We start from the raw sequence: 25,769 nt of genomic DNA on the forward strand, positions 1-25,769 counted from the left end.
TGGAACTGCTGGCATTATGTTCCCTGGCTCATAAACAGTTAAAAGGTGACCTAATAGAGGTTTCACAATGATGAAAGGTTTTTAAGAGAGGCTGTTCCCTCTAGATTTGGGGCAATTAGCTCAGGTAGCAGGGCAGCACGGTAGCATTGTGGATAGCATAATCGCTTCACAGCTCTAGAGTCCCAGGTTCGATTCCGGCTTGGATCACTGTCTGTGCGGAGTCAGCATATCCTCCCCGTGTGTGCGTGGGTTTCCTCCGGGTGCTCCGGTTTCCTCCCACAGTCCAAAGATGTGCAGGTTAGGTGGATTGGCCATGCTAAATTGCCCTTAGTGTCCAAAATTGCCCTTAGTGTTGGGTGGGGTTACTGGGTTATGGGGATAGGGTGGAGGTGTTGACCTTGGTTACAATGCTCTTTCCAAGAGCCGGTGCAGACTTGATGGGCCGAATGGCCTCTTTCTGCACTGTAAATTCTATGTAAATTCTATGTAATAGATTTAAAATCATTGGCAAAAGATCCAAAGGCAAAAAGTGAAAATTTTGTGCCCCACTCAGAATTTCGGGGGTCAGGATATTCCATTTGAAAAAGATGGTCATAGCTGATTCCATAAATAATTAAAAGGCGACAGGGGTGGTGCAGTGGTTAGCACTGCTGCCTCGTGGCGCTGAGAATCTGGGTTCGATCCTGGCCGAGTTTGCAAATTCTCCCCATGTCTGCTTGGGTCTCACCCCCAAAAAACAAAAGATGTGCAGGGTAGGTGGACTGGCCACGATAAATTGCCCTATAAAAGGAATTTTTTTGTAAATAAATAATTAAAAAGGAAACTGGGACAGGTACTTGAGGATGAGTTGGTAAGAACCAACATGAGCATGATGGGCAAAATGGCCTCCTTCTTAGCTTTAAAATTCGACTGATTCTATGAACAAACAGATCAAAATCAACGGGATACTTACAAAACATTCAGCTGCATCGTCCATTAGACCGAGTTGAAAACGATGCTCATCTTTAAAGCTTTCAGCTAGAGCATTGCGCAAAACATCAGAAGGAAGGGCTTTTTCCCTGCTGCTTTGAAATTCTACGAATATATTCTGAAAGAAAATAATTGAAAACAATGACTTGCAACAGTGGAAATAAATAAACAAACATTTAAGAAAACTTTGCAGGCAGGAATTGCCTTCAGGATGATACACTGATCCCACTTGGATCAGAACATGGTTGATAGAGATATTAACCCAAGTGTGTCTTAACAATTAAATACAGTACACCAAAACATCTTACAAACTACTGCAATAAACAATCCTCTTTCGAAGCAATTAGTGGGACATAGGTGATATTACCAACCCATCTGACAATTAGAACACAGAACCAAGTTGTCAGATGAATCCCTCATTTTCCAAACTAAAAGATTTATGTGATATTCGGACATCGTGCATCCTGATCAGATTTTTTTAAATTAAGAAACCAAATTGTGAAGTTGTGATTGAGACTTGAAGAATTTCACTGTTTTGAACTCCCAGGAATTAATGATTTAGAAAGAAGACATTACATGAAATCTTGAATTCTAGAGAAGGGATGAGAAAACAGGAAGCCTTGTATATTTGAGCCTTGGAGGGAACAAAAAGTAGTTCACAGAAACGCAACACGATTGATAAAATCCAGGTCCAACAACATTGTAATCGAGAGGGATTGCTTGCCTCAGGCAAGATCATTTTCTTGTATTCTTGTGAAAAGTGATACAGGAGTCTCTCCAGGTACCGGCAAAGGTTTAGTGTTCTATACCATTAAAATTAGTCATAGAATTTACAGTGCAGGAGGAGGCCATTCGGCCCATCGAGTCTGCACCGGCTTTTGGAAAGAGCACCCTAACCAAGCCCACACCGTCACCCTATCCTCATAGCCCAGTAACCCAACCCAAATAAGTGCAATTTAAAATGGCCAATCCACCTAACCTGCACATTTTTGGACTGTGGGAGGAAACCGGAGCACCGAAGGAAACCCACGCACACACGGGGAGAATGTGCAGACTCTGCACAGTGACCCAAGCCGGGGATCAAACCTGGGACCCTCGAGCTGTGAAGCAATTGTGCTAACCACAATGCTACCGTGTTGCCCCATGGTGAAGGAAAAGGTCACGTTTGACACAGGCAGCAACTTTAACGATGGCGACATGGGAATCCTATTGAATCAGAAGTGAAAGTTGAGTCAAATAATGGAGGGGGAAGAGGAAGGAAATTGGCCCCAACAGATATAAGATGCAGTTATTAGTAAAACACAGTCACGTAGCCACACACAATAAAAGAAAGGTTTAAAAATCTCTCAGAAAATGGTTAAATTGGACTTCAGTGTAGGCCATGGAGTCAGTGGTCGCTAACAGGGCGGCTCCTGCTTGTAGGCGTTGGTTTTGGCCCCTTTTACCCGAACTTTGGGGAATTCTGGCGGAAAGGTTATGTGGAGAGTGGATAAGGGGGTAAATTCTTCTGCCGGATGGGCATGTCTACGGGTTACCAAACTCAACTGAAGACAATGAGAGTTGGAGGAGATATCTGGCGCAGCATCAAGTATCAAAATGGTGGAGGGGGAAGGGTCGTCGCTGACTGGAAAGCTGCAACTGGAGCGGTTGATGAGCTTCATTAAAGGCAGAGTTCGACAGCAGCGTAAGGAAATGCACAATGACTAGTCAAAGGTGATTGAGGGGCAGTGCCACCTCTTCACGGGACCTTGGAAGGGATGGAGAAGAACCTTGAGGTGCGGGCGACGATCCAGGTGGTGGACAAAGTGATCAGATTGTGTGGTTGGAGGCAGAGATGGTGATCCTAGAATACATGCATCAGACACTACGAGCAAAGATGGAGGACCAGGAAAATGGGTCCAAAAAATGGGAAAGATCCATTGGCTTGCAGGTCCTCTAGACCCATCTCTCTGCTAAATACGGACGTGAAAGTCTTGGCAAGGGTGAGGTTGGAGGGGACTGTGCCATAGGTGGTTTCAGAGGCCAAAATGGGCTTTGTGAAGGGGAGGCAGAGAGGAGGCAGAGGTTACTGAATGCTAACCCTGTCAGGGGGGGGGGGGGGGGGGGGGGGGGGGGGAGAGAAAGAGTGCCGCAGGTGATAGTGTCCATGGACACAGTGAAGGCCTTTGATCGGGTAGAATGGAGGTATCAGTTTGAGATTTTGGGGAGGTTTGGGCCGAGCTGAATGAGACAAAGTATTTTAGGTTGTACAGGGGGACAAGGAAGGGGTGTCCGTTGTCACTGCTGAAATGGTGTTGGCACTCCAGAACTTGTTGCATTATTATTTGACAGTGAACGTGGAGAAGGTGAGACAATGGAGGAAGGGGGAAGAGGTGGACTGGGTCAGGTTAGAGGAGGAATCTTGTAAGGGTACAAGCCTGAGGGCTCTGGTGACGGCCCCATTGTCGCTCGCTCCAAGGAAGTATACATGAAGTCTGGTGGGAGTTGTCTATAAAAATCTGGAACCAACTGATGAGACACTTTAAACTGGGTCACATGTCAGTGTTGACGCTATTGCGTGGGAACCATAGGTTCGCGTCAGGGGGATGGATGGGATGTTATGGAGTGGAGGGAGGGGGATTAGTCCGGATCAGGGACATGTTTGCAGAGGAGAAGCTTGCTGGACTAGAGGAGCTGCAGGAAAGATTTGAGTTACCATAAGATAGTGAGTTTAGGTGCTGGCAGGTGCAGGACTTTGAAGCCAAGGAGCTGCCTTCATTCTCTCAGGTACTGAAGTATACGCTTCTGGAGAAAATGCTGCTCCCGGCTGAGGTGGGGGATGGCAGGATTGGAGATATATATGGGTGGTTGGGAGACAGGTCAAGACATTAGCAAAAAGGATCAAGCGGAAATGGAGGAAGAGTTGGGGAAGGAGATAGGAGGGGGCTTTTGATATAGTGCAGCGAGTGAACTCAACGTCCACCTGCACAAGAATGTGTTTGATACAATTCAAGGTGGTGCACAGGGTCCAGATGACTCGGGCTCAGATGAGTGGTCTCTTTCCGGGGATAACAGACGGGTGTGAGAGAGGCTGGCGAATCATGCTCATATGTTGCGGGAGTGTGAGCAGTTGGAGAACTTTTGGGAGAACGTGTTCCGGACTCTATCAAGGATTGTAGTGTTTGGGGTGAAGCCAGATCCTATGGTGGCGATCTTTGGGTGTCGGAGCTGATCGAGGGTAAGGGGGCCAATGTCATGGTCTTCGCCTCTGATTGCCCGGCGATGGATTCTTTTGAATTGGAGGTCAGTTACCCCACCGGGGGCCACAACATGGCTGGGAGATCTGTACGAATTTCTCCAGTTGGAGAAAATCATATTTGCCTTCAGGGGATCAGAGGAGGGCTTCAAGGTAGGGTGACGGTCATTCATGGTGATATTTGATGAGCTGTTTGTTGGAGAGTGGGGGGAATAAAAGGGGGAATTGTACAAACTGAAAAATGAAAAAATGAAAATCGCTTTATTGTCATGAGTAGGCTTCAATTAAGTTACTGTGAAAAGCCCCTAGGCGCCACATTCCGCCGCCTGTCCGGGGAGGCTGGTACGGGAATTGAACCGTGCTCTGGCCTGCTTTAAAAGCCAGCGATTTAGCCCAGGTGGTTTCAGAGGGCAAAATGGGCTTTGTGAAGGGGAGGCAGAGGTTACTGAATGCTGACCCTATCAGGGGTGAAAGAGTGCCGCTATCAGGGGCGAAAGGTGATAGTGTCCATGGACACAGCGAAGGCCTTTGATCGGGTAGAATGGAGGTATCAGTTTGAGATTCTGGGGAGGTTTGGGCCGAGCTGAATGAGACAAAGTATTTTAGGTTGTACAAGGGGACAAGGAAACAGGAAAGGAGAGGTCACCCTGTTGGGAGTTTTCTATAGGCCACCTAATAGTTCTAGGGATGTAGAGGAAAGGATGGCGAAGATGATTCTGGAAAAGAGCGAAAGTAACAGGGTAGTTGTTATGGGAGACTTTAACTTTCCAAATATTAACTGGAAAAGATATAGTTCGAGTACATTAGATGGGTCATTCTTTGTACAATGTGTGCAGGAGGGTTTCCTGACACAATATGTTGACAGGCCAACAAGAGGCGAGGCCACATTGGATTTGGTTTTGGGTAATGAACCAGGCCAGGTGTTAGATCTGGAGGTAGGTGAGCACTTTGGAAACAGTGACCACAATTCGGTGACCTTTACGTTAGTGATGGAAAGGGATAAGTATACCCCGCAGGGCAAGAGTTATAGCTGGGGGAAGGGCAATTATGATGCCATTAGACATGACTTAGGATGTGTTGGTTGGAGAAGTAGGCTGCAAGGGTTGGGCACACTGGATATGTGGAGCTTGTTCAAGGAACAAGCTATTGCATGTTCTTGATAAGTACGTACCAGTCAGGCAGGGAGGAAGGGGTCGAGCGAGGGAACCGTGGTTTACCAAAGAAGTGGAATCTCTTGTTAAGAGGAAGAAGGAGGTCTATGTGAAGATGAGGCGTGAAGTTTCAGTTAGGGCGCTTGATAGTTACAAGGAAGCGAGGAAGGATCTAAAGAGAGAGCTGAGACGAGCAAGGAGGGGACATGAGAAGTCTTTGGCAGGTAGGATCAAGGAAAACCCAAAAGCTTTCTATAGGTATGTCAGGAATAAAAGAATGACTAGGGTAAGAGTAGGGCCAGTCAAGGACAGTGGTGGGAAGTTGTGTGTGGAGGCTGAGGAGATAAGCGAGATACTAAATGAATACTTTTCGTCAGTATTCACTCAAGAAAAAGATAATATTGTGGAGGAGAATGCTGCGACCCAGGCTATTAGAATAGATGGCATTGAGGTGCGTAGGGAAGAAGTGTTGGCAATTCTGGACAAGGTGAAAATAGATAAGTCCCCGGGGCCGGATGGGATTTATCCTAGGATTCTCTGGGAAGCCAGGGAAGAGATTGCTGAGCCTTTGGCTTTGATTTTTAGGTCATCATTGGCTACAGGAATAGTGCCAGAGGACTGGAGGATAGCAAATGTGGTCCCTTTGTTCAAGAAGGGGAGTAGAGATAACCCCGGTAACTATAGGCCGGTGAGCCTAACGTCTGTGGTGGGTAAAGTCTTGGAGAGGATTATAAAAGATATGATTTATAATCATCTAGATAGGAATAATATGATTAGGGACAGTCAGCATGGTTTTGTGAAGGGTAGGTCATGCCTCACAAACCTTATCGAGTTCTTTGAGAAGGTGACTGAACAGGTAGACGAGGGTAGAGCAGTTGATGTGGTGTATATGGATTTCAGTAAAGCGTTTGATAAGGTTCCCCACGGTCGGCTATTGCAGAAAATACGGAGGCTGGGGATTGAGGGTGATTTAGAGATGTGGATCAGAAATTGGCTATTTGAAAGAAGACAGAGAGTGGTAGTTGATGGGAAATGTTCAGAATGGAGTTCAGTTACGAGTGGCGTACCACAAGGAACTGTTCTGGGGCCGTTGCTGTTTGTCATTTTTATAAATGACCTAGAGGAGGGCGCAGAAGGATGGGTGAGTAAATTTGCAGACGACACTAAAGTCGGTGGAGTTGTAGACAGTGCGGAAGGATGTTGCAGGTTACAGAGGGACATAGATAAGCTGCAGAGCTGGGCTGAGAGGTGGCAAATGGAGTTTAATGTGGAGAAGTGTGAGGTGATTCACTTTGGAAAGAATAACAGAAATGCGGAATATTTGGCTAATGGTAAAATTCTTGGTAGTGTGGATGAGCAGAGGGATCTCGGTGTCCATGTACATAGATCCCTGAAAGTTGCCACCCAGGTTGATAGGGTTGTGAAGAAGGCCTATGGTGTGTTGGCCTTTATTGGTAGAGGGATTGAGTTCCGGAGCCATGAGGTCATGTTGCAGCTGTACAAAACTCTAGTACGGCCGCATTTGGAGTATTGCGTACAGTTCTGGTCGCCTCATTATAGGAAGGACGTGGAAGCTTTGGAACAGGTGCAGAGGAGATTTACCAGGATGTTGCCTGGTATGGAGGGAAAATCTTATGAGGAAAGGCTGATGGACTTGAGGTTGTTTTCGTTAGAGAGAAGAAGGTTAAGAGGTGACTTAATAGAGGCATACAAAATGATCAGAGGGTTAGATAGGGTGGACAGCGAGAGCCTTCTCCCGCGGATGGAGGTGGCTAGCACGAGGGGACATAGCCTTAAATTGAGGGGTAATAGATATAGGACAGTCAGAGGTGGGTTTTTTACGCAAAGAGTGGTGAGGCCGTGGAATGCCCTACCTGCAACAGTAGTGAACACGCCAACATTGAGGGCATTTAAAAATTTATTGGATAAGCATATGGATGATAAGGGCATAGTGTAGGTTAGATGGCCTTTAGATTTTTTCCATGTCGGTGCAACATCGAGGGCCGAAGGGCCTGTACTGCGCTGTATCGTTCTATGTTCTGAGGAAGGGGTGTCCGTTGTCAGCCCCTGTATACTAAGTATACAAACTTTATACTTTGATTGCATGTTAAGCTCATGTTCTTTTGTTGAATGTGTTTTGAATAAAATATCCCTAAAAAAATAAATTTGCTAAATTGACCTTTTTTCAATGTTTCCATTAGGTCTCAGTCATTTATCATTTACAAATTAATGAGAAATTGATCAAATATACATAAACACAAACAGCAGCTTTCAAAATGTCAGGTCTAAGAAAATGTACATTAACATATTCAAATAAAGCCAAAATTAACTGTAGGATAAGATGCACAATCACAAATTTGCAATTTACAATTTGAAATGGGATACACTGCTGTAATGATTTCTGAATGTTTAAAGTTAAATTTACCTTCAAAGCACAAAAAATGCAAGCATTCCCTGAGCACACATGTCCAGGCAGCTGTCTCAAACTGCGGCGGAAAATGTCCAGGTGCCATAGTATCTGCAGGAAGAGAGAGTTGTAAAAATGACCAAGAAAAAAGGCTGCCTTCAAAAATACAACTCGTAGAGAGATACAAAAAGCTGTTTAAAACTGGACTTCCATTTGCAAAAAACATAAAGATATATATCCGCACACATCCTTTCAACACATTTTCCCCCTCACCCCATCACAGCATCTCCAGCGCTCCCCCACCAATCACTTCAGGGAATTTGAAATTACTCTCCCAGTCTCTAGCACTGCTGTTTAAACAAAACAATTCTCTAAATATGCTACCCAAGTATAATCATCAGAACTTTTCACAAAGCCAGCACAATGTCAAAATTATCACTTATTATTCCTTTAATCAAAACATATTTTAGAAGGACACAACAATTTCTGCACATCAAAATATACTACTAGAAACTCTTGTAGGCTCATTGAGTATGTATTCCTTTCGTTTAGAGAATACAGGTTCAATCCTTATTCAAATTGGCCAAGAAAAACAACAGGTCTGAGGACTGGGAGCAGTTTAGAATTCAGCAAAGAAGGACCAAGGGATTGATTAAGACACGAAAAATAGAGTACAAGTGTAAGCTTGCAAGGAACATAAAATCTGGTTTCTATATGAATAATAATAATAATAGCAGCTTATTGTCACAAGTAGGCTTCAATGAAGTTACGGGTGAAAAGCCCCTAGTCGCCACATTCCGGTGCCAGTTCGGGGAGGCTGGTACCGGAATTGAACCCATGCTGCTGGCCTTGTTCTGCATTACAAGACAGCTGTTTAGCCTACTGTGCTAAACCAGCCCCTGTATGTGAAGAGAAAAAGATTGGTGAAGACAAATGTAGGTCCCTTACAGTCAGAAACAGAGGGATCAATAATAGGGGACAAAGAAATGGCCAAGGAGCTAAATATATACTTTGGTTTAGTCTTCACAACTGAGGACACAGTCATAGGTATTTACAGGATGAAAACAGGCCTTCAGCCCAGCTTGTCCATGCCGCCCAGTTTCTATCACTAAGCTGGTCCCACTTGCCCACATTTGGCCCATATCCCTCTATACCCACACTGCCCATGTAACTTTTTTTTAAAGGAAAAACATTGTACCCGCCTCTATCACTGCCTCTGGCAGCTCGTTCCAGATGCTCACCACCCCATGTGAAACAATTTCCCCTCTGGTCTCTTTTGTATCTCTCCCTCTCACCTTAAACCGATGCTGTCTAGTTCTAGACTCCTCTACCTTTGGGAAAAGATGTTGACTATCTACCTTATCCATGCTCCTCATTAGGGGCTGGTTTAGCTCACCAGGCTAAATCGCTGGCTTTTAAAGCAGACCAAGCAGGCCAGCAGCACGGTTCGATTCCCGTACCAGCCTCCCCGGACAGGCGGCGGAATGTGGCAACTAGGGGCTTTTCACAGTAACTTCATTGAAGCCTACTCGTGACAATAAGCGATTTTCATTTCATTTCAACTTCCCAACTGTAATTCATCTTTAGGGCAGCAGGGTAGCATGGTGGTTAGCATAAATGCTTCACAGCTCCAGGGTCCCAGGTTCGATTCCCGGCTGGGTCACTGTCTGTGTGGAGTCTGCACGTCCTCCCCCTGTGTGCGTGGGTTTCCTCCGAGTGCTCCGGTTTCCTCCCACAGTCCAAAGATGTGCGGGTTAGGTGGATTGGCCATGCTAAATTCCCCGTAGTGTCCTAATAAAAGTAAGGTTAAGGGGGGGGGGGGGTTGTTGGGTTACAGGTATAGGGTGGATACGTGGGTTTGAGTAGGGTGATCATGGCTCGGCACAACATTGAGGGCCGAAGGGCCTGTTCTGTGCTGTACTGTTCTATGTTCTATTATTTTATTGACCTTTATAAGATCACCGCTAAGCCTCCTATGCTCCAGGGGGGGAAATCCCAGTCTTTCCAGCCTCTGCTTATAACTCAGACCATCAGGTCCTGGTATCTCTTCTGCACTCTTTCTAGTTTAACAATATCCTTCCTATAATAGGGTGACCAGAACTGAAAACAGTATTCAGATACCAGAAATGTTGGGGAATGCAGGGTTTAGTGAGAGGGAGGAATGGGAGATCATCAAGATGAGTAGAGACATTGTAGAGGAAATTGATGGGATTGAAGGCTGATAAATCCCCAGGGCCTGATAATGTTCATCCCAGAGTACTTAAGGAAGTGGCTCTGTAAATAGTGGATGCATTAGTGGTCATCTTCCAGGATTCTATAGTCCCTGGAACAGTACCAGCAGATTGGAGGGTAGCTAATGTAACTTCACTATAAAAAAGAAGTGGAGAGAAAAGAGCGAAATATAGACCAGTAAGCCTGACATCAGTAGTGGGGAAAAGTCTAGAATCCATTATCAAAGATTTCATAGCAGAGCACTTAGAAAACAATGGCAGGATCGGACAGAGTCAGCATGAATTTACGAAGGGGAAATCAAGCTTGACAAATCTACTGGAATTCTTTGAGGATGTAACTATTAGAGTTGACAAAGGGGAACCAATGCAAGCAGTATATTTGGACTTTCAGAAGACTTTTGACAACGTTCCACATAAGAGATTAGCCTGTAAAATTAAAGTGCATGGGATATGGGAAGTGTATCGAGATGGATAGAAAATTGGTTGGCAGACAAGAAACAATGAGTTGGAATTATTGGGTCTTTTTCAAATTAGCAGGCAGTGACTCATGAGGTACTGCAGGGATCAGTGCTCGGACCCCAGCTAGTCACAATATATATTAATGATTTACACTAGGGAACTAAATGTTTAGCACAGGGCTAAATTGCTGGCTTTGAAAGCAGACCAAGGCGGGCCAGCAGCACGGTTCAATTCCCGTATCAGCTTCCCCGAACAGGCGCCGGAATGTGGCGACTAGGGGCTTTTCACAGTAACTTCATTTGAAGCCTACTTGTGACAATAAGCGATTTTCATTTCATTTCATGTAATATCTCCAAATTTGCAAATGACACCAAGTTGGGTGGGAGGGTGAGCTGCGAGGAGGATGCAGAGATCCTTCAGTGTGATTTGGACAAGTTGAGTAAGTGGGTAAATGAATAGCAGATATGGTATAATTTGGACAAATGTGAGATTATCCACTTTGGTAGCAAAAACAAGACAGCAGACTATTATCTGAATGGCCATAGGTTAGGAGAGGGGAATGTGCACTTGGATGTCCTCGTATACCACTCACAATGTAAGCATGCAGGTACAGCAGGCGGTAAAGACAGCAAATTGTATGCTGGCCATAGGGAGAGGATTAGAGTACAGGACCAGGGTTATCTTGCTTGGTGAGGCCACACCTGGAATATTGTGCACAGTTTTGGTCTCCTTATCTGAGGATCTTCTTGCTTTAGAGGGAGTGCAGCGAAGGTTTACGAGACTGATTCCTGGGATAGCAGGAGTAACGTACGAGGACAAATTGAATCGGTTAGGATTGTATTCACTGGAGTTTAGAAGAATGAGGGGGAGATCTCTTAGAACTCTATATAAAAGGACTAGGCAGGGTAGATGCAGGAAGGATATTCCCGATGGTGGGTGTGTCCAGAGTCAGGAGTCACAGTCTGAGGATACGGGATAGACCCTTAGGACAGAGATGAGGAGAAATTTCTTCACCAAGAGAGTGGTGAGCCTGTGGAATTCATTATCACAGGAGGTAGTCGTATGTTTTCACGAAGCAGTTAGCTCAGGGGTGGGCAAACTACGGCCCGCGGGCCGCATGCGGCCCGCCAAAGGTACTTCTGCGGCCCACCAAGTCATTAAAAAAAAAAAAAAAAAAAAAAATTTCTAAAAAAAAAATTTTTTTTTTTTTTTAAAATTTTTTTTTAAAGGTTAATGGGGGGGGGGCTGTTGGATTACTTACTGGCATAGGGTGGATACGTTGACTTGAGTAGGGTGATCATTGCTTGGCACAACGTCGAGGGCCGAAGGGCCTGTTCTGTGCTGTACTGTTCTATGTTCTATATGAGGCGCCCAGAATCATAACCGGGTGAAGTAATTATTTTACTTAATATACTATGCGGCCCTTTGTGAATTGTGAATTTCTGAATGCGGCCCTTGCACGGAAAAGTTTGCCCACCCCTGAGTTAGCTGCTGCACTTAGGGCGAAGGGGATCAAAGGATATGGAGGGGACAAAAGAGGGATTAGGATGATCAGCCTTGATCATCATGATTGGCGAAGCTGGCTCATAGGGCTGCATAACCTCCTCCTGCTCCTATTTTCTATGTCTATATTCTGTGCTGACACAATCAAGATAGCTGGGCAAACAAATATTTAGATTTGGATTTATTGTCACATGAACTGAGGTAGAGTGAAAAGTACTGTGTACAGTCCAGACAGATTGTTCCATTCATGAAAAATAATAATAGGATGTACAGGGTAAATACATAAACATAGGGTGACGCATACAGAGTGTAGTACTACTTAGTAGAGAAAATGTGTGGAGAGATAAGCTTAGTCCATAAGAGGGTTATTCAGGAGTCTGGTATCAGTCAGGGAAGAAGCTATTTTTGCATTTGTCAGTGCGTGTTCTCAGGCATTTGTATTTCCTGCCCATTGGAAGAGGTTGGAGGAGAGAATAACCCAGGTGAGAGGGTTCTTTGATTATGCTGCCCGCTTTCCCAAGGCAGCGGGAGGTATAGACAGAATCAAATAGGAGGTGGGTTCATGTGATGGACTGGGCTGTGTTCATGACTCTGTAGTTTCTTACGGTTTTGTGCTGGGCAGTTGCCATACCAGCTGTGATGCAGCCAAATAGGATGCTTTCAATGATGCATCTGTAAAAATTGATAAAAGCTGAATTTCTTTAGATTCCGAAGGAAGTATAGGCGCTGTTGTAATTTCTTGGTCGTAGCGTTGATGTGGGTGGGCCAGGACAGATTGTTGATGATGTGCATACCTAGGAATTTGAAGCCGTCAACCATCTCTACCTAGGTGCTAGACATTGATGCAGACAGGGGTGTGTGCGATAGTTTGCTTCCTGAAGTCAATGACCATCTCCTTAGATTTGTTGGCGTTGAGGGAGAGATTGTTATCATTGCACCTTGCCACTAGGTTCTCCATCTCCCTACTGTACTGACTCATCGTTGTTCGAGATCCGACTCACTATAGTCATGTCATCAGCAAACCTGTATATGGGGTTCGAGCCAAATTTTGCCAGTCTTGTGTGTATAGGGAGTATAGTACGGGGCTTGTGGAACCCCGGTGTTGAGGACCACCGTGGAAAGAAAATACGGTAGATTATGGTGCAATCTACCAGCTGTGTCCAATCAAACATGGGCGCAATGCGCCGGTAGATGGTGGGCTTCCCGACGGTCGGTACGCCTTGCGTGATCTAACTTGCTCAGTGGGTTTAAGAACCCACTTAAGTGTGCTGACACCAGACCCAGACACATTAGCACTGCCAAGATGCCCCGGATCACTGCAAGAGATGCAGAGTGCCTGGGTGTAAGGAGGGCCATGCCCATGAAAGGAGGGTATGAAGGGTGGGGGTTGTCAAGGGTGGATAATGAAGAACCTCCTGAAGGTTTGGGGAGGGAGGGAGTCCTGGAAGTGGGTAGGGTAGGGATCGTGGAAAGAGGTATGGGAAGGCTTGAAAAAAAGGGGGGCCCCTCAGTGACCTCATCGCGGGGTGTCCTCACTTGAAGAGGGGGGGGGGGGGGGGAAAAGAGAGGGTAATGCCCATGCAAAGGGGGTGACATTGCCCGTGAGTAGGGAGTCTGATCCCTTGACAACCTTTCAAAATGGTGCCCGATCTCAGAGCGGTCTGGCCAGTGAGTTCATCTCCCCAGTGATGAAAAAAATTCTAAGTGTGGATTAGCCCAGGAGGAAACTCTCCAGGGCCCAAAAAAGTGACCAAGTGTGGTTAGATATGGGGAGTACGGTGGTGCAGTGGTTAGCACAGCAGCTTCACAGCACCGAGGTTCCAGGTTCGATCCCGGCTCTCGGTCACTGTCCACGTGGAGTCTGCGCATTCCCCCCCGGTGTTTGCCTGGGTTTCGCCCCCCACAACCCAGATGTGCAGAGTAGGTGGATTGGCCATGCCAAATTGCCCCTTAATTGGAAACAAAAGTGTGGTTAGATAGTGGTGGGCAACAAGCCAACAGCCGGGGAGAAACTCTCAGTCAAACCCGCCAAAATGACACTTTGAAACATTTCTGTTAGATTGCGCCCTACATGTCAAGCCTTTACAGCAATATACATATACAGAACCTGGCCAAAGAGGTACAGATATCCACTATTGATACAGATAATAGAAGGTGATACTTTAAGAAATGGGATAGGCAGCACGGTGGCACAGTGGTTATCACGGCTGCCTCACGGCGCCGAGGTCCCAGGCTCGATTACGGCTCTGGGTCACTGTCCGTGCGGAGTTTGCACATTCTCTCCATATTTGCATGGGTTTCGCCCCCACAACCCAAAGATATAGAGTGTAGGTGGATTGGCCACGCTAAATTGCCCGTAATTGGAAATAATGAATTGGGTACTCTAAATTTATTTCAAAAAAGAAATGGGATAAGAATAATACCATAAAATGTAGTATCAGAAGTGGGCCATTTGGCACACTGAGTCTGCACCGCCATTCAATGAGACCATGACTGATCTGATAATCCTCAATTTAACTTTCCACATTTTCCCATAATCTTTGATTCCCTGACTGATTACAGATCTGTCTATCTCAGCCTTGAATATATTTAATGACCCAACCTCTACAGCCTCCTGTGGTAAATAATTCTACAGATTCACTGCCCTCTGTTACATCCCCTGGGCTAGTGCATGGTAAGTTCCAGCCCCACCTGACGCGAGAGAGAGCGCGTGCGAGAGAGAACGGGAGGGAGGGAGGGAGAAAAAGAGAAAGGTTCTTTCCTGAGTGTCCAGGTGTCCAACTGAACATCCCCAGGCTCACTGAAAATCAGCCCAATCAGGCAGGACTCAATCACCGCCTATTACTGGGCAGAATACAGCCTTTTGGTCAATTCATTGGCCACCAGCCAACCAATCCAATGGAGTCCCATCAATCGCTCGGATGTCGAAAAGTTTGAGTTCTGCTGTCTGAAGGCTAGCAGTGTGTTCTCTTTTATAACTTCTGAATTTCTCACTTCCCCTGCTTGACTTAAAGATACATGTCCATTAAACATCCATGGGCCTAAATGATAACAGCATAAATAAAGGAGAAATAAGAGAATCAATAGGAAGGGTCCTTACACCTCAGAGAAGAAACTCCTCATTGGTCTTAAATGGGTGACCCCTTACTTTGAGTTTATGCCCTCCAGTCTCAGGCCCATCCATAAGGGAAAACAACCTCTTAAGCATCTACCCGGTCATGCCCCGAGAATTCTATACGACTCAATAAGCTTACCTCTCATTCTTCTAAACTCCAATGAATACAAGTCCAATCTACTCAACCCCTGATCAGAATATTATTATTACATACCTCGGATCAAACTAGTGAACCTTCTCTGGATTGCCTCCAATGGCAATAGATATTTCCTTAGATAAAAGGACCAAAACTGTTCAGTATTCCAGGTGCGGTCTAACTAGTGTCTTGTATTGTTTAGCAAGACTTCCCTATTTTTAAACTCCATTCCCTTTGAAATTAAGGCTAACATGCCATATGCCTTCCTGCTGAACTGGCGTGCTAGCTTGTGATTTTTGCACGAGGACCCCCAAATCCCTCTATGCTGCAGCATTCTCGTCTTTCCCCTTTCAGGTAATATTCAACTCCTTTATTCATCCTACCAAAGTGCAAAACTTCACATTTTCTGACATAATATTCCATCTGCCCAGTTCTTGCCCACTCAACCTGTCTACGTCTTTCTGTAGACTTTTGTCATCCTCACCACTTGCCTTCTCACCTATTTTTGTGTCAACCACAAACTTTGCAATTGTACATTCACTTCCTTCGTCCAAATCATTACATAGAACATACAATGCAGAAGGAGGCCATTCGGCCCATCGAGTCTGCACCAACCCACTTAAGCCCTCACTTCCACCCCATCACTGTAACCCAATAACCCTCCTAACGTTTGTGGTCACTAAGGGCAATTTAGCATGGCCAATCCATCTAACCTGCACTTGGGACTGTGGGAGGAAACCGGAGCACCCGGAGGAAACCCACGCAGACACTTGGAGAACGTGCAGACTCCGCACAGACAGTGACCTAGGCTGGGAATCGAACCTGGGACCCTGGCGCTGTGAAGCCACAGTGCTAGCCACTTGTGCTACCGTGCTACCCTATTAACATATAGTGTAAATAATTGTGGCCTTCGAACAGATCCCTGTGACATTCCACGAGTTGCAGCTTGTCACCCTGAAAATGCCCAGCGTATCACAACTTCTATGTTAGCCACTTCTCTATCCATGTTAATACACTATCCCCAACACCATGAGCTCTTATCTTACTAAGTAACCTTTCCCTTTTGTGCCAAACGCTTTTTGGAAAACCAAGTATATTACATCTACTGATCCCCTTTTATCTACACTGCTCATTACTGCTCATTATCATCTCAAAGAATTCTAATAATGTTTTTCAGGCATGATTTCCCCTTCATGAAGTCATATTTACTCTGCTCGATTATATTTTGTATTTCTAAATGCTCTGCTATTACATCCTTTATAATGGAATCTAATATTTTCCCAATGACTGATGTTAAGATAAATGTCCGGTTTTGTGTCTCCCTTTCCTTTTGAATAAGGGACATTGGCAGTTTTCCAATCCTCTGGGATTTTTCCAGAATTTAAGGATTTTTGGACAATTGCTATCCACTCTGTAGATACTTCCTTTAATATCCCAGGATGCACCCATCTGGTCCAGGTGGTTTATCGATCTTTAGCCCCAGTAGTTTCCCTCCTACTTTTTTAATAATAATCTTTATTGTCACAAGTAGGCTTACATTAACACTGCAATGAAGTTACGGTGAAAAGCCCCTTGTCGCCACATTCCAGCACCTGTTCAGGTACATGGAGGGAGAATTCAGAATGTCCAATCCACCTAACATCACTTCTTTCGGGACTTGCTCAAGGAAACCGGAGCAACCGGAGGGGCTGGTTTAGCACAGAGCTAAATCGCTGGCTTTTAAAGCAGACCAAGGCAAGCCAGCAGCACGGTTCAATTCCCGTACCAGCCTCCCCGAATAGGCGCCGAATGTGGCAACTAGGGGCTTTTCACAGTAACTTCATTTGAAGCCTACTTGTGACAATAAGCAATTTTCATTTCATCCGGAGGAAACTCACGCAGAAGCTGGGAGAATATGCAGACTTTGTACAGACAATGACCCAAGTCGGGAATCGAACCTGGGACCCTGGCGCTATGAAGCAACAATGCTAACCACTGTGCCACTGTACTTTTTCTCTAATGATAATAATCATATTTATTTCCTCCCACCTTTCGATCCTTTTGGAATGCTATTAGTGTTTCCGACCGTGAAGACTGACACAAAGTATTTATTTAACCCCTCTGCCATTTTGTGGATCCCCCATTATTATTTTCAGTCTTATTCTCCAAGGGGCCCCATGTTCGTTTTGGCCTCTTTATGTATTTAAAGAAGCTATTACTGCCTGTTTTTATACGACTTGCAGCACGGTAGCATAGTGGTTAGCACCGTTGCTTCACAGCTCCAGGGTCCCGGCTTAAGTCACTGTCTGTGCGGAGTCTGCACGTTCTCCCAGTGACTGCGTGGGTTTCCTCCAGGTGCTCCGGTTTCCTCCCACAGTCCAAAGATGTGCGGGTTAGGTGGATTGGCCATGCTAAATTGCCCTTAGTGTACAAAATGGTTAAATGGGGGTTACTGGGTTACAGGTATAGGGTAGAGACATGTGCTTGAGTAGGGTGCTCTTTGTAAAGGCCAGTGCAGACTCGATGGGCCAGGTGCAGCAGCAGAGGGTCGCTCCAGTGCCCCGCTGGCCCCCTGTAGGGGCCAGAATTGCTGATCCCGAGGCCATCTTGACGCCGTCGGGAAACGTGACGGCATTTCCGACGGTGTCAACACGCCTCAGGATCACAGAATCCCACCCAGGATTCCCCATCCTGATTCCCTAAGCTACTAAAACTGAATTCAGCTGCTGGAATAGACATCGCTGAGATGTCTATTCCAACGAATAGACATCGTTGCTATTCATTGCATTTTGCTGAAATGGTCAGAACACAACCAAAACAACAAGCGAAAAATGAGTTTAAAATATTTATGTAAGTTTTTCTTACATGAGAATTTGTTCCCAACTATAGTTGGAATTGTCTCTAACAGCTGACTTCTGCTCCTTAAACAGTGCTCACTTGTTCCCTGCTCCCACTACTCCAACAAAAATAAAAATACTGCGGATTCTGGAAATATAAAATAAAAGCAGAAAACGCTGGATAAACTCTGCAGCATCAGTGGAGAGAGAAACTGAGTTATCATCCGAGTCCACGTGACTCTTCAGAACTCGAAACATTAAATTTTTTGAGGCTGCCAGACCCACTACGCCAACATTTACTTCTTCAGTCACCACACAGTCACAACAAACCCATCTTCTGTCCCTTTCTTTCCATCACTTCCCCTTCTGAATTCAACAACTTCCATCAACCCATTTCCTCTGAACACTAATTCAAACTTCAAATCAGTTTCTCCAATTCCTGATATTCACCACCAAAAGCTTCCAGATGTTCTTGGGTTATAGAAATTGAAGTTGTTACTATTTGTCCTCTTATCGCTCACGGTTTGCTTTCTGTTGCTCTCCCATTTTTATCCTTTCCCCGCTGTTTTACCCTAGACTGTTCCTGACAGTTCTCCTGTGATCTTAACTTACTGCTATTTCCTCCAGTCAGCTGTCTCATGTATTTGGATTTAATGCCTCAAGACACGCAATCCAAAAGAAAAAGGTGCTCCTTTAATCATCAGCACTTGAGTAGCTGAATAAAGTACCTTTAATAATAACGAAAGTGTAAATAAAACTTGAAGAAATACGTAGCTCAAGATTGGAAATTCTTGCGACCATAGAATTTCCACTGTACAAGTTATTCCTCGAAAATATGTTGGGGCCAAGGCATTTACTACGTCCTCATTTTTATGATCAACTGTCTCAGTACTATGGTTGCGCTACAATTGTACAAAATATCTTCACAGAGCAATTAGTGTAAGTTCGCACAGCAAATAACATGGGTGCGATTTTGCCACCGCGTTGAGCCCAGCTCTGATCCCGTTGCGTCGGACGTATCACGAGAAAGTCCAAAACAGGCTTCGCGCCAGGCTCCCAGCCAATCGCAAGTCACCCGACTAGTTACGACCAGCACGATCTGGATCATGCCCTCACTGGGCATGATCCAGATAATCATATTTAAATGAGCCATTAGGCTCATCGAAACATGCCCTACCTATCGAGGCCGCACTCTCCTGGCTTCCGGGAGTCATGGCCGCACCGACGCGACCTCACTCGGGTGTGGATTAGTACTCATCTCCATAAATGGACACCAGACATAATGGCCATGCTGAGGGGCTCGGAGACGATTGGAGTACTCTGGATGATCGGGGACAGGGCAAAGCAGTGCTCAGTCACTGCCAACCTGGTGCCAGGGCCAAGGCCAGAGGGTGTCATGCCTTGAAAGAAGGACGAGTACGAATGAGGTCAACAAGGGCAGAAAGAAGGACGAGTACGAATGAGGTCAACAAGGGGGCGATGCTGCCAAGAATAGATGGGTGTGGGGCAGGGTCAACCTGATTTCTGTTGGGGGGGGGGGGGGGGGGTGAGGTCAAGAGTTGGGGGTGTTGCCCATGTCTGCCCGGGGGGCACATTGTCCATGAGTGGGGGTCCTTCACGCTCACTTAAGAGATCAGAGCACCCTTTCAAAATGGCACCCTGATCTCAGAGGAGCCTGTCTTGCTGGCAAGTTTAGTTCCGCACTGGGATTTATTGGCGAGAATCTCGGCAAGCTCCAAAAAAAAGAATTACTAAGTGTGGATCTGGATCTCAACAAAAAAAGACAGCATGAATCACCCGCCCCAAAATCGCACTAAAGTAATTCCTTTGGCGAATCGCACCTCATTTTTGTTTGTGAAAAGGTAAAATCACATTATGTTTGCGTGCAAAATGATTCCCCAGACAACATATTCATGCAAATAACTTGCATGTAGGTTCAAAATTACTGCAAATATATAACTGGAAACCCAACGCAAAGAAAAAAAAACAATAAATGGATAATAGAAGATTTTTATTGTCATTAAATACAAACAGGGTACAAAGAGTAGGCGAATTGACATGAACCAGAAGTTATAGAAAGATCCAGTCACTGCAGCAGCTTTAGAAATAACACGGCTCTTAAAATGCTATAGTAATACAATCATGTTATTAATGTAATAGAAAACAATGTATTTCCAAGCTTTTTAAAATATTTTTATTCACCTAATTTTTCCCCAAATTTACACCCACAAACAATAAACAATAATCAGTAACGAATGCAATGTCAATCCCCATATCAATAACAACAATCCCATCCTCCCACCAAACATTAGCCCGCACGTTAACATAAACAAATAACAAAAAGGAATCAGGAATCACCCATAGTCACCATTAACACATACAGTCCCCCTCCCTCCAACTCCCAACACCCCCCCCCCACTAATGTTCGATGTAATCCAATTCTCGAAAGTGCATAATGAATAAAGCCCATGAATTAGAGAACCCCTCCATCCTTCCCCTCAGTTCATATATCTTTCCCCTCAGTTCATATGACCTTCCGAGGGCCCGGGTCCAGTTTCACGTGCCCCACTTTGGAGATTATCTGAAAAACCTCCTTCCAGTAATCCTCGAGCTTTGGACAGGACCAAAAGATATGAGCGTGGTTTGTGGGACCACCCTCGCAACGTTCACACACATCTTTTACCCCCTCAAAGAGCCGGCTCATCCTGGAGCGCCTCACACCAGAACCAGTCCTCCATACCCTCTCCCAACTCTGCCTTGATCCCATCCAGCGGTGCCTTATCCTCTTACAAAATAACCCCATAAACCACCGACACTACCCCCTTTTCCAGTCCCCCTGTTATCAGTACCTCCTCCAGCAATGTGGAGGCCGGCTCTACCGGGAAGCTCTGTATCTCCTTTCTGGCAAAGTCTCAAATCTGCATGTCTAAATATTTTCCCCTTCTCCAACCCATACGTCACTCCCAGCTCCTTCAATCCTGCAGCAATGGGCAGCACAGTAGCATTGTGGATAGCATAATTGCTTCACAGCTCCAAGGTCCCAGGTTCGATTCCGGCTTGGGTCACTGTGGGGAGTCTGCACATCCTCCCCGTCTGCGTGGGTTTCCTCCGGGTGCTCCGGTTTCCTCCCACAGTCCAAAGATGTGCAGGTTAGGTGGATTGGCCATGATAAATTGCCCTTAGTGTACAAAATTGCCCTTAGTGTTGGGTGGGGTTACTGGGTTATGGGGATAGGGTGGAGGTGTTGACCTTGGGTAGGGTGCTCTTTCCAAGAGCCGGTGCAGACTCGATGGGCCGAATGGCCTCCTTCTGCACTGTAACTTTTATGTAAACCGACCCCCAAGAAACAAATCTTTTAGTGTCCCAATTCCTTTCTCCTCCCATCTCTGAAAACTTCCATCACACTTCCCTGGCTCAAATCTATGGTTCCCCCGAATCGGCTTTTCCCTTGACCCTGCCCCCAACCCGAAGTGCTGGCAAAACTGTCTCCAAATTCTCAACGAAGCTATCACTACCAAACTCCGAGTATTTCCCCGGGGCCGTCGGGAGTGGCGCTGTTGCTAGTGCGTTCAATCCCAACCCCCTACACAAGCCATTCTGACCCACTGGGAGTCAACCCCTCTGACTCAGTTTCGTACCTTCTCCACTTTCTCCGCCCAATAATAATACATCGGGTTCAGAAGACCCAAACCCCCTGCTTTCCTCTCTGTAGTAGCACCTTTCTAATTCTGCCCACCTTCACGCCCCATATCAATGAGGTAATCATCCCTTCAATCTCTCTACAAATTGACTTTGGCATGAAAATCGGCAGGCATTGGAAAACAAACAGAAATCACAGCAGTACGTTCATTTTAACCGCCTGTACCGACAAGCCAGTGACAGAGGGAGGCCATGCCACCTTGCCAGATAAGCTTTCACCCTCCCAACCAAATTGAAATGTTGTACCTACAGAGTCCCCGCCCCCCAATCCCAAGCAACCTGCAGCCCAGGTAAATGTATTTCCAAGTTAAGAATCTATTTTATATTTAAGTGGAATTCTGCATGCGTTGCGCATCTATAGATATTTTACAATCTCACCCAAGGAGCTCCAGGAAAAATCCCCATTGCAGTTACCTTCCACAGGGTCATCCTTAAGTACGAAAAGCATGTCAACCAGTGTTACATCCCCTCAAGATGAACCTCAGCTAATTCTATTGAAGGATACAGTGAGCACTTCAGTATAGTACAAGTTTATAGTCTCATCTGTACATGTGGTACACACATTAGACAGATTATCTATTGTAAAAACTAAGCTGCATTATACAAATTATTTTGCAATATATTATATGGATCTGTGCATTACCCTAAACTCATATCAGCAATAAGCATACAAATGAAACATCAGCCTCCTGCATGTTCTGGGACTGGGGGGCGGGGGGACAATACCGATGGGCTGTCCAGATAAATCCCTCACCGCCGCTGTTATTTTTTCCAAGAAAGACTAATGTTGTTTTTAACAAATGCTGTATCACTTTTCTGTTTCAAAGCCTTCCCCCACCCCAGGTTCAACTTGTTGCACACAGATGTTTTCCTTCAAGATCCCAATGGCCTGTTGTCATTACAATCCAAAGACGAAGATGTGAGCAATGCACCTGTGGGGAGTGACAAAACATTATCATGGAACATAGATAAATTGATGAAAAAGCACATTATTCATTTTTTTTTAAGTAATCTTTATAGTCACAAGTAGGCTTACATTAACACTGCAATGAAGTTACTGTGAAAATCCCCTGGTCGCCACATTCCGGCGCCTGTTCAGGTACACGGAGGGAGAATTCAAAATGTCCAAATTACCTAACAGAAGGCTGTGAAGCGACAGTGCTAACGACTGTGCTACTGTGCAGCGGTATCAAGTTTATTTATTTCTTATCAAATAAAGGTCAAATAACTTGCATGCTACATTATATCAGCATGCTGTGCAACATGACTTGATAACAGCTGGAACTACAGTATGTTAATTATTCAAAATCAAAAACAATTCTAGAGATTCAAACTTACCAGATCAGTGCAATCAGAAGATGGGAAAGCTTCTTTTTCCATAAAGTGCAGAAGCTCTGTTTCCATTACTTTTGTCTTCTTCCATATTAGATTCTTGCAAAGACTAAAACTGTTACATTTGTTTTTGCTGTAGTAGAGAATTACAAAAGTGTTGCCCTTAAGCAAATCTGAATTAATGTTTTAGAACATCTTTCTTCACTTTAAATTGTTCAAAGCACTACCACCACTAGTGAGTGACTTTAAACCACCAGCACCTCATTTCATACATAAAAATATTTTCTCTAGGGGGCAGCATGGTGACGCAGTGATTAGCACTGCCGCCTCACAGCGCCGAGGACCCATATTTGATAGCAGTCCCGGGCCACTGTCCGTGTGGAGTTTGCACATTCTCCCCGTGTCTGCATGGGTCGCACCCCCACATCCCAAAGATATGCAGAGTAGGTGGATTGGCCATGCTAAAGTGCCCCTTAATTGGAAAGAAAATTGGGTACGGTCAATAAACTTTTTAAAAATACGTTCTCCGGAGATTGGAAAGTTCATATTGACGGATTTCTTTTTTTTTTTAAGTTTTTATAAAGCATTTGAACTGCATATTAAAATGTCAAGATGGACTTCCTGTGGCAACATGTAGGTGGAGGTCACACATTGGGTGGCTGGCTCCTGCTAGAGCTTCTGATTTATGGCCCTTTATACCCAGTTTCTGGGGGCAATTTTGAATGATTACGTGTTGGAAAGTATGAAGAAGTCATAGAATTTTGAAGTTCCACAAAGGGGTGAGCGAATGTCCGCCAGAGAGTTCGGTTGTGAGTCCAACACGAGGCAAGGTGGCAGGTGCAAGCTTGCCAAGTGGGGCCGTGACCATTACAATGGAAAAGCTGGCCGAAGTGGTGGTGGGGGATTTTGAGGGTCTGTTCTCTAAGCATTTTGATATGCAAAGCATTTTGATATGCATCGGAAAGAGATGATGACCTTGCTGAAGGACTGGGTGGGGTAGACTCTTGCCCCAGTAAAGGAGGCTTTAAGATGTCGCCGGCGATGCAGGAGCAAGACGACACGTTGAAAGGGTTGGAGGCATTGTTGTAGCACATTGACCAGTTCACCTTGATGAGCGAGGAGCTGTAGAGGGTGATGAAGAGCAATGAAGGGCTGAGAACCAAAGTGGAGAATAGGTCACAAAGGCAGAATCTAAGGAACATGGGACTGCCTGAGAGGGTGGAGGGCCGGAGACCGATGGAGTACTTTGCAGAAATGTTCGCTCAGTTGATGGGAGGAGGAGGATCCCACTCTCTAAGTTGAAAAGGGTCACCGGTTGCTCTGACCATAGCCAAAGACGAATGAGCCAACAAGGGCTGTGATAGTCTGCTTCCACAGTTATCAGGTGAAGTAGGTATGGAGGTGGGCAAAGCTGAATCAAGAGAGGTGTGAAGGCACTGGTATTCAGATATACCAGGAGAGGTTGAGTAGACTGGGACTGTACTTATTGGAATTTAGAAGGGTGCGGGGGTGGGGGGGGAATCTTATAGAAACGTATAAAATTATGAAGGGAATAGATAGGATAGATGCGGGCAGGTTGTTTCCACTAGCGGGTGAAAGCAGAACTAGAGGGCATAGCCTCAAAATAAGGGGAAGTAGATTGAGGACTGAGTTTAGGAGGGGTCACGATTTCAAGGTGAGAGGTGGGGGGGAAGTTTAAGGGAGATGTGCGTGGAAAGTTTTTTATGCAGAGGGTGGTGGGTGCCTGGAACGCTTTACCAGCGGAGGTGGTAGAGGAAGGCACAATAGCATCATTTAAGAGGCATCTAGACAGGTATATGAACGGGCGGGAACTCCTGCTCCCAGTTCTTATGTTCTTATTCCCATGCCGGAGCTGGCGAAAAGGCGAGAGGCGTTTGGCTGTGCGAAGGCAGCATTGTACAAGAGTAGCGCTAGGTTTGGGATGGTCTACCCGACGAAGTTGAGGGTGACGCACAACTCTAAGGACTTCTACTTTGAGGAGGTGGTGAAGGCGTTGGTGAAAGCTGAAGGGCCAGGACTGAAATGAGATTGGACTTTGGTGGTGTTGATCTTTCTCCTTTTGTATTTTAGTGCATCTCTGATTTTCTTGGTTTTTGTTCTTAATTATGCTTAAAGTTGTAGTTGGCATGGGACGGTTTGTGGGTTAGTAATGATAGGCTGATCTCTTGGGGTGAGGAGTCTGGAAGGTTAGAGTGAGGGGGGAAACGTGATGTTGATTTGGTTTTGTGTAAGGAATCGGGCTCTGGCACGGGCCACCTCACTAGATAACGTAAATTGGCTTGTGAACAGGAGCGAGGTGGCGGCAGGGGCTGCAGTCACTGGAACCTGTGGACAGGTTTCGATGGGCCTGATACTACGGAGGGTGTTCTCAAGAGGAAGTGGATAGGGGGTTTCTGGGAAGTAGGGGGTTTCTGGGAAGTGAGGGGTGGGGAAAGAGAGAAGGGGGTAGGGGGATGACGGTGACATTGGGTAAAGTTAGGTTCCTGTTGGGTGGGACCAGGAGTTGTGGTTATGACTCATAGAAGGGGTGGGGAGGGGACACCCCCTGGTCAGGGAACGTGCGAGGGTGTGAGGATTCCTTGGACAGAGAGGCAAAGAAGAACGGCACCAAATACAGGAGACTAGGGAAGTAAATGGAAAGTACGCAGAGGATCCGACGCTGGGTCTTCTGGCAAGGAGGGATCTTCTGTCCACG

The 25,769-nt window shown here is 45.6% G+C and overlaps 1 protein-coding gene across 3 annotated transcripts in view; it reads right to left on the reverse strand.

Annotated features, from left to right (window-relative positions):
- The window catches only part of usp53b (ubiquitin specific peptidase 53b), a 177,477-nt gene that overhangs the window by 127,202 nt on the left and 24,506 nt on the right, over positions 1-25,769 (reverse strand). For all 3 annotated transcript variants that reach the window (XM_038791849.1, XM_038791848.1, XM_038791847.1), the window contains 2 exons: positions 7,781-7,873; positions 953-1,087 (listed from right to left, as the gene is read on the reverse strand). In XM_038791849.1, coding sequence (XP_038647777.1) covers positions 953-976 — 24 coding nt within the window. In that variant the 5' untranslated portion in view covers positions 977-1,087; positions 7,781-7,873. The remainder of the gene's footprint in view (positions 1-952; positions 1,088-7,780; positions 7,874-25,769) is intronic.

The sequence above is a fragment of the Scyliorhinus canicula genome, chromosome 3 (genome assembly GCF_902713615.1).
Source record: "Scyliorhinus canicula chromosome 3, sScyCan1.1, whole genome shotgun sequence".
NCBI lineage: Eukaryota > Metazoa > Chordata > Chondrichthyes > Carcharhiniformes > Scyliorhinidae > Scyliorhinus > Scyliorhinus canicula.